The sequence below is a fragment of the Rhinolophus sinicus genome, chromosome 2 (genome assembly GCF_057876585.1).
Source record: "Rhinolophus sinicus isolate RSI-liver-muscle chromosome 2, RSI-T2T, whole genome shotgun sequence".
Taxonomy (NCBI): Eukaryota; Metazoa; Chordata; class Mammalia; order Chiroptera; family Rhinolophidae; genus Rhinolophus; species Rhinolophus sinicus.
In genome coordinates this window covers 158,488,693-158,498,622 of record NC_142502.1, presented here as the reverse complement: position 1 = coordinate 158,498,622, position 9,930 = coordinate 158,488,693, and the positions used below count along the sequence as shown (strand labels likewise).

General features: G+C 34.8%; 1 protein-coding gene across 1 annotated transcript; it reads left to right on the top strand.

Moving 5' to 3' along the window:
* The first annotated feature begins 5 nt into the window (after window positions 1–5).
* On the top strand, window positions 6–9,723 carry CRIPT (CXXC repeat containing interactor of PDZ3 domain). Its single transcript, XM_019748592.3, has 5 exons — window positions 6–150; window positions 2,128–2,193; window positions 2,956–3,010; window positions 6,188–6,291; window positions 6,600–9,723. Exons 1-5 carry the CDS (start codon window positions 135–137, stop codon window positions 6,662–6,664), a joined length of 306 nt encoding a protein of 101 aa, XP_019604151.1. The 5' UTR covers window positions 6–134; the 3' UTR covers window positions 6,665–9,723.
* Window positions 9,724–9,930: the final 207 nt, after the last annotated feature.

Genomic DNA, 9,930 nt, shown 5'->3' with positions numbered 1-9,930 from the left:
ATAGGCGGGGCGGAGGGAGGAGGGACCGGAAGTGGGTTTTCGTAACCCGGAAGAGGGATCTTTCCCTGGCTATAATATTGACGTTTTCAAGCTGCTGCTGCTTTTGCGGCTAAGAAGAGAACAGTCGCGGAAGGATGGTGTGCGAAAAATGTGAGTTAAGGGGTCGCTTCTGCGGGAGCGGGAAAAGGGAAGAACAACCTAACTGAAGTTCCCCAGAAACTTTGCCCTTTCTTTGTTTTTCTTTCGGCTTCAGGTCTCTGGTTATAGCTTCTGTCCGTCTCCCCTACCCTCTGACGATTCCTGCCCCTTCCCAACGACCATATAGCCCTATATGTTGTGCGTTCGGGGTGGTTTTAGTTTTGGCACCTATTTGTCCATTTCTGTTGCTTTCCTCCTACCCCGGATTTCATCCCCTACAGCTTCTTAACGGGCTCCCTCGCCTCACAGACCTTCACGGTTGGAATGGATCTTAGTCACTTCTGCATCTGCCATATTTCAGCAAATAAAAATATCGACGCCCACTTAAATTTCAATTTGAGGTAAAGAACGGATAATGTTTAGTATATCCCATGCAGTATTCGAGACTTGGTTGTTTGCTGCTCCAAAGCACTTTACTTTTAGGACAGTCTTTCCAGAAAAAGGATTCGTTGTTTGTCTGAAATTTAAATTTAATTATGCATCCTGTATTTTATCCAACAACCCTAAGTCGATCTCCCATCCAATTACTTAAGCGCTCTTTTCTTGAGGCGTGGTGGTGGGAGATTCGCAACACCTTCCAAGTAGTGTGTGTAGATTTCACTGGCTTTCAGAAAAATCTTTCCTCCCTATAGTTGCCATCAATGATTCTAATGCCAACCCGTGAGATTTATAAAAGCTACCTTATGATTTTTTTTTTATCTTGCAAACTGTTTGTTTTAAAACAGCTGTCATCTACCCAAGTCTCTTTTTCCTCAGGCTAGACATCCCCGGCTCCTCTGTGGCATGTTTCAAGTCCTCGTATCCTGATTACTTTCTAACGTGATCCATTTCGTTTATATACCCCCAGTAGATAAAACTTTGAACACAGACACCCATGAGTTTGAATCACAGATCTTTCGTTAGGTGAAAGAATGAACATGGACGAGTTACTTTCATAAATTCTCATTGCAGAGAATAGTTTGTGGTTTCTATATTTGGAGCCTGGCATTCAGCACCACCCTCCACAATAAGGCCTCAGCTTATCTTTCCAGTTTCATTTTCACTAACCTTTATCGTCTTCCCACTTTGGCCAAACCAAATTATGTTGCATGCCCATGTCTACCTTTAGCTTTCCAGGCTTTTCTTCAGGATGTGTTCTTCTAGTTTGTCTCCATCATCTTTCCTCCTCTTTCGTCACAGTCTGATTGTGACGTATCCTCTCTGTTGCCTTTCCCACAAAGTTTTCCTGATTTTCCTAGCCAAGGTTATTTCTTTTCCATGGGATTTTTCCTAGTACATTAGCTCTCAATATATTTTAGTTCTCAATGCTTACACTGTTTGTTTTGTAGCTTATATTTAGTTGAATGGTTCTTAACTTTTTTTTTTCTCGGTTCTCTTAACCCTTTGAGGATCTGTTGAAAACTGTAAGTTCTGACCAAAATCTATTAAAAAAGGGATATACAAAAGGTTTGTGTACAATTTCATCTAGTTCACGTATCTCCTAAGGTCCACCGGTGAAACCCAGTTACTGTTAGAGAAATCAGCAAGCTCCTTGAAATTTAGAACTGTAACTCATTGGGTTTTTCTTTTGTATTTTGTACAATAGTTTATACATAGTATGAATGGTTTATAGATGCTTTGTAACTATTTATGGAATGAATATACTTAACAGATACGTTTACCTGATTTGTTCAAAGTATACATGTACAGAGGAAGCTTATTATAAACCATACTATTATACTACAGATTTTACTAAGAGTCAGTCAGTTTTCCATTGCCCACAGTTAATATCTGAAGTCTCAGGTCACTGGCCCTGACTCCAGCATTAGCGTTAACAGGCTCCTACTATAATGTGACTGTTAATGCTACTGTGAACTTGAGGTACAATGTAGTGTATTTATTAGATAGTAAAGACTAATTCCCCTTCTTTTTAATATCTTGTTATAACAGGTGAAAAGAAACTTGGTACTGTTATCACTCCAGATACATGGAAAGATGGTGCAAGGAATACCACAGGTATTTTTCCTTTTTGAACACAGTTGAATCAGAAACTTCCTGTGAATAATGTTTTAACTTTTACATTACTTGTAAAATGAAATGTTATGGGTACAAAATATTTCATCTATTAAATATTAAAGAATACTGGATACTGGATCCCCCAGCAATTTAATATCTTATTCTATTTAGTTCTCTCAGTTACATGTCAGAGTTCCTAATTTGGTAGGCATATGATGACATAATAATTAAATAATTTTCAAGCAATGAGTATATCATAGTAATGGATTTGATTCAGTTTATATAATTATAGTTGGTGTTTAATTCCCCCTTTCCTCACCTGATTTTTATATTCTTAAACAAATCATTTAAATGTTTTCCCCTTCCTAATCATTAAATACAGTGAAAATGTCAAATGGAAGGAAAATAAATACTTCCACTGTATTTAAGGTCTATGGCACCAAAGTGTGGCTTCTAGGTTTTATATACATACATTAAACGTAGACCTATTCCTGAAGTCTTGCTTTGAGTCTGAGAAATAAAATGATTGTGTTATCCAATTTTTTTTTTTTGGCTTTTCTTTTTGTTTTCCTAATAAATGTTTTAAGTAGTGTCTTAAGAACCTGGATATTAAATGAAGATTTTTGAAAATATTGATATAGGCTAGTCTATTAGTAGGATGTCAAAATGAACTTTTAAACTCATTGTTAAATGTTATACGTATATTTTATATGTGAAATGTGTAGACATGACTCACTGAAATACATGTATATTTTGATCTAGAAAGTGGTGGAAGAAAGCTGAATGAAAATAAAGCTTTGACCTCAAAAAAAGCAAGGTAGGTATAGGAGCATCTGTAGAGCAGTAATATATAAAATTACCACTCTTTTTAATATTACGCGTGCTGAAGTGAATTTGGTGTGCATCATTCTATTGTGATAAAACATAGAGTTAGGTAGTTCCTGTCACGCAAAACCAAGCTATCTGTTATAACCTGCTAGTTTCACCCTGTTCCTCCTCACTGTATCACTATATGAAGTTATTAGTGCCACTTTCTTTTTATAATTTCACCAGAAACATGACTTTTATTTCCTAGTTCTTAATTATCCTGCAAATGAGAGGCTGCACAGAAATGTGGAAAGAGTTCTAGAGTCAGACCTCAATTTGAATCCAGACTCTGTCACTGTCTATCTGTGTGACCTTACACAAGTTAAGTCAGTTTTCTTAACTTTTCTGAACTTTACTTTTTCATCTGAGAATGGGAATAAAAATGTCTCCCACCTTAAACACAATTCTTGACACCGTGCTTTATTATATCCAGTCTTAAAAATCCCATGAACCTTTCCAGTTTCCACCCCATTTCCTTGCTTCCCTTTATAGCAGAAGTTTTCAAAAGCCTTATTAGATACTTTCGGTGTCCTTAAATTTCATTCTCTCCTTCAGACACTCCAGTCAAGACTTCCTCCCCACCACACTTTTGAAACTACTCTTGTCAGGATCACACGTTACCTTTAAAATTGATGGCCTTTTGGCTCTGGGACACCGTGCTCTTCTTTCCTCCCAACTTATTGGCTATTATTTCTTAATCAAGTGCCTCTACACTCAATCCTAGACTTTCATAAATTTATAATTTTTCCTCAAGTGACTTTAGTACAATGGCTTTAAGTTCAAACTGTCCGTTAATGACTCCCAAGTGTGTATCTTCAGTTCTGACTTATCCTTTGAGCTCCAGACATGTCTCCAGCTGCCCACTTGATTTAGCCAATTGGATGTCTTAACAGGCAACCTCTTTTTCCTTCAGTCTTCTAATCTTGTCTTATCATTGCACCACTGTCCAATCCAGTTGTGTAAGCCTGAAAGCTAGAATTGCTCACCGGTTGCCTCCTTTCCCTCACTTCCCATACCCATCAGCAAGTTCTTTGGCATTGCCACCAAAATATAACCTGAATCCACCTGCTTCTGTCCATCTCACTGCTATTATCATACTCCAAACCACTGTCGTTTCCTACTTGGATACCTTAATAACTGTCTGTCTCCCTGCTTCCTCTCTAGTTCCCTACAGTTAAGTCGTAAAGTAACCAGGGTGGTCCTTTAAAGGGCATGTAAGTCCTTTGCTCAAAACCCTCCATTGGTTTTCTTTTTGTACTGAATAAAATCCAAGCTCCCTACTATGTATGTTCTTACAAGGTCCTCCATGATTGTCCCCTCCTGCTTCCTATTGTACCAACTTCTGCATCAGATATGCCAAGCCCGCTCCCACTGGAAGAGGTCTGTGTTTGCTTCTCTCTCCTACAGCTCACCCCTCAGAGCTTAAATAGCTGGCTCCTTGTGACTTTGGTCTCAACTGAAATGTCACCTCCTCAGAGAGTGTCCCTAACTGGCATCTAAACTAATGTCTTCCCTCCTTCCCCTCATGTTTGCCATAGTATCCTGTTTGAATTTTATCTACACTGTATATTACTATCTGAAAAGCATGTTTGTTTCATTACTTATTGCCCATCTCCTCTCACTAGAACGTCAGCTTGATGAGGGCAGACACTTTGACTGCCAAGTTCATCTTTAGTATTTAGAACAGTAATAGGCACATAGTAGACACTCAGTATATATTTGCTGAACGAATAAATAAATACCTGTTTCATGACTTCATCCCAAGGATTAGAAATAATAAAAGTAAAACTTTTACTGTATACAGTACCTGGCACGTAAAATAGCACAATAGACTTAATCTTTTAAGTGACAAGTAGTGTCACACTATATTGTTGACAGACTTAATGAGCTCTTCTATGACCATTCAGTTATTACTAAGTTATTTTTATAGATTGTAAAATTTTACATACTTCTAGTTCCTTTATGTTCCCAAACTTACTCTGATATTAAAAAGTAACTATTAGTTTTGATTCTCTAAATATCTCACTTTGGAAATTTTTACTACTGTATTGTGTTGTAGCTAAGATACCATCATTTATAGGGTGCATCATTGGTTTAAGAAAGAAAAAGCTCTGCCAATTAATTTTAAGATTTCAGAGATAATAAAATATACATCTTAGAATGATAAAATACGGTTTTAAGAAAAACTAATCTCCAGACATACAGGTCCAAACAAATTGAGCTTATTGAAAAGAAGAATAGTGCCTGTCTTCTCTTGTGGGGAGTAAAGTGACGTTCTTTTGAGTTTGGGAAAATTAACCTTTGAATGTGAACTATTGTACTGTACCCCAAGAGAAGAAACAGTCTTGCTATTCAGTATATGAGTATTGTTAGAAAAAGTTATTGCCAATTTAGGGGGAGGTATTTCCTCTGAAGTTATTTTGCACTTCAATCACTATAAGGTGGCATTTTTGTATAGTAGGAACCCTTTTATCTGAAGATATTGGATCACTTAATTGAAGATGTCAGTTAAATTAGACTATCATTAAAAATACACATACCTTATTTTAAAGCACATAATTGTACATGAATTCATCAACCACTTGATTTTGACATAAGGCTGTTTGAGTTCTACATTTTTCTCCCACAAATCATAACCAGAATATATATTTCCAATATCTTTAAAGTGGAGCATGAACTAACAGTAGCAAAGTACCAAATCCTCCCGCTATGATTTTTTCCCCAATTTTTAACAGTTGTCTTATCCATACTTAAAACAATCGAAGTTTTAATGATTCACACTTACATAGTCATCCTAAAGCGTTCACTTGGTTTTTCATAGAATCAATCACTGTTTCTGCACTCATATTTCATCAGTTTTCATAGCATTTAATTTTATCACACAAATAGATTGCCAAATACAGCTAATATAAACAGGTTTGGGGTTAAGTACAAATGACTCTTTATAAGCATACAACTTACATGGAAGGGGCAGAGGTGTGTAGGCATTTTAGAGAGTAGCCATCTGGAAGAGTTATAGAGTTTGACGGGATAAAGAGCATGGATTAATCTCATTTATTGCTTAAGTGAGGTTATTTAAGAGTGTTGCCATTATACATTTTTCTTTCTTTTAAAAAAAAATCTCTAGATTCGATCCATATGGAAAGAATAAATTTTCCACTTGCAGAATTTGTAAAAGTTCTGTGCACCAACCCGGTTCTCATTACTGCCAGGGCTGTGCCTACAAAAAGGGTAAGTTTAATACCATTTTTCTGTTCATATCAAACCTGTTTCATTTAGTACTGATTTGGATAATAGAGAAAAAGGAGTAGCCTTTCGTAAATCCTATTGTAGTAAAATTCTCTTTTTTCCTAAGGCAAAATAGAACTTGTTCATTATTAAAAGGTTTTTTTTCTCTTTTCTGATGCTGTTAAATTATGTTTTTAGCTTCAGTATTGCTTTATATTAACCAAACTGTTAGTATTAGATATTTGATTGGTATTATTAGTTTGTATTATGATTTGGTTGCTCACATGTTTTTGTTTGTTTGTTTGTTTTAGGCATCTGTGCAATGTGTGGGAAAAAGGTTTTGGATACCAAGAACTACAAACAAACGTCTGTCTAGATGTATTGATGAAGTTTCTGGCTTTCTGTATCATTTTGCTTTTTGCTTTAAATTTTCAAGGTGTATCATAGTTGTTCAAGTTACAAAATAACATGTTTTAAGACAAATTAAGTTTAAACCAGGGAAGTTGATTGGTATTCATTCTTTGCTCTCAAGAAGTTCTAAATAGCAACAATGTAACTAAGGCTCCTGTATTTTCTTTATAAGCATCTTACTGAACTGGAATTAAGTGGCAAATTTAACAACAACAAAAAATTTCCCAGTTCTATATGCACTTTTTATTTAACATTATTCATATAATTCTTCTCCCTCGCCTTTATTTATAGATATTGCAAAAGTGAGAAGGAAACTATTGATATTTGCTCAGAACTTGGCATCCAGACTTATAATTCTACCTTCATTCTCTTGTGGGTTGCATAGTTCTTAGAATCAGTAGTCCCTTAATTAATTGCAGCTTCACAGAGTATTTAAATATCTGAGACCATTATTGCTGAATGGTTCCCAAGACCCAAATCAAACACAAGTTGTATTTATGGTTTTTAAAACTTTGTTCTTGAAGCCAAAGTGCTAATACCTTTCATCTGAGAACAAGAACACAAGGGACACCCCATATATGTCCAAATAAATGCACTGGATTTCAGAAAAATATGTCATACACATTACCTTGAATTCATACTGTCATAAAAGCCTGGAGAACAGTGTTCATCCATGATGATGTATAATGAAAATGAGTCACCACTCTTTGGGAAAGTTTTTTTGAAGCAGAAATCAAACTTCTTGTATTCCCCCCCGCCCCCCAAAAGAAATAAATAGAACAAAACGAACATTTTGATATATATATGTATACATATATATATGTATACTTATATGTATGTATGTATATATGTACATATATATATATATATATATTTTTTAGGTTTCAAAGAAAGATTTTTTTCTTGTGCTGCCTTCATTGGAAATCTGCAGCCTACTAGGGGAGACCAAAAAAGCATTCCCTGCTACCAAGTACAGTATGTATAAATACTTATCACTATAAAATGTGTAGAATAGGTAACATGATGCTATACATAGTATAGATATTGCTTTTTTATATTAAAGTTATTATGGAAAGTAAAGTTTTAACTGTTTATAAGGTTGTTTAAATAGTGTTTCTAGGATACGTTATTCATATTCTGAAAGCACAAGAAGAATGTAAAATACAATAAATAACAATAGCTGTGAAGACAGGAAGTATCTTTTCATGCTTTAGTCACTTTGGGGATTTTCAGTTAAAATTACCACAAGGGACTCATAATAGGACCCACTTAGAGAGTGGCCCAGATCCGTTAAAAGTTGGGTTGGTCGACTTAGGGAAAGGTGCATTTCTTAGGTATTAACTGGGATCTGGTCTTCCGCAACTCACATTTCATATTCCTACCTTGAGGAGCCTCCTTCCATAAGTGATCCAGTGGCCAGACTCAGTTTCTCCTATGAAGAATTTTGTTCATATTAAATCACAGAACAGAATATAAGTATTATAAATACTCATATTGTTGAAGTAATAATATGACTTCCATACATTGACGTTACTAGATGAGAAGTCAAATCCCAAAACAAAACATGAATTTAAAATATTTTTTTAAAAGTCATAAAAACAGAAACTGTAACATTAAATAAGATGACACAATTAGGGCCAAACATAGTTTTCATCAAAGTAAATGAAAAAGTGATGAAATAAGGTATTTTTTTAAATCTCAGACCGTATCTAAATATATACAGAGGGTGCCAAAAAAATGCATACACATTTTAAGAAAGGAAAAATACTTAAAATTGTAATACTCAATATATACCGATAATAAAAGTTGAATACAAGTCATGTGTATACTTGTTTTTGGCACCTCCAGTATATTAGAAACAACTTAAGTACCAATAGAACACTTCTTCAATACATTTATTCATTTGAATATGTAGCCATCAAGATGATATAAGAATTATATATGTGCAGAAGTTTGGGTATACATATAGGAAACATCTGAAAGCTATTAGTGTTGTTTTTTCTGAGCAGTGGAACTCAGGGTTGGGAAAAGAGAGACTTAACCCTTTACAGCCTCATGCCAATCACCTAATACTTTTTAGTCCTAGTTCCCTTACCTAGGGGAGCAGGAGAGTACTACTAATTTTAGTATCCTAGAAATAGACAATTACATGCACATGTATGTATTTGTTTTGAGAATTTTAAATAGAAAAAATACATATATTCTGCACTTTGACTTCTTTTTTAATGTTTCTCATATCTGCTTTACCGTTTTCGATCTCTTGTTATATGTCTTTTCCTTGACCCTTTTGAGAGTACATTGCAGACATTATACCCTTTACCATTCAGTACAACAGATGTGCATACTGAGTACAGTTATCAAATTCAGGAATTTATTATAACATCGGTAACAGTGTTTCATCTATAGTCCCTATTCCAATTTCATTTGTTCAATTGTTTTTTGTTTGTTTTTTTTTCAGTTACAGGATCTAGTCCAAGATCATGTTACGTTATCATGACTCTAATCTGGGACAGTTCTTTAGACTCTCTTTGTCATTTGTAGTATTGCTGTATTTGAAGACTATAGGACAGAAAAAGTATAAAACATCCCTCAGTGTGGGTTTTCCAATGTTTCCTTATGGTTAAATTCAGGTTATGCAGTGTGGGCTGAAATATTCTGATGCATCCTCCAGTGTCATATCCAGACTCATAGAACTTCCCTTTGCCCCTTATTGGTGATACTCACTTTGGTTGCTTCGGTAAGATGTTGCCAGTTTTCCACTGCACAGTTATTGTTTTTCCTTTGCAATTAGTGGTTAATTTGTGAAGAGAGATTTTTGAGACCATTTGATACTCTAGTCATCAAATCCGCCCCTCCTAGATTAGCATCCTTTGATGAGTCTTATCTGAAAAAAATTTTACTGTGATGTTTACAAAATTGTTATTTTCTAACTACATTATTCTTTGTGTATTAATTAGTTGTCATTCTACTCTAAGGAACAGGTTTCCCTTTATCAATATAGAATAAATGCCTTTTTTCTGACCATTTGTATGTTAGCTGCAGATATGATGCCTCTTTACCTCAAATAATTAAGCTTAAGTGTGTATTTCCTAAGAACAAGGATATTTTATAATATAACCATAGTACAATTATCAAAACGAGAAAATTAACATTAATGCAATACTATAATCTTTTCTATATTTTACTAGTTGTTCCAATAATGGCCTTTGTCAAAAAACAAAACAAAACAAA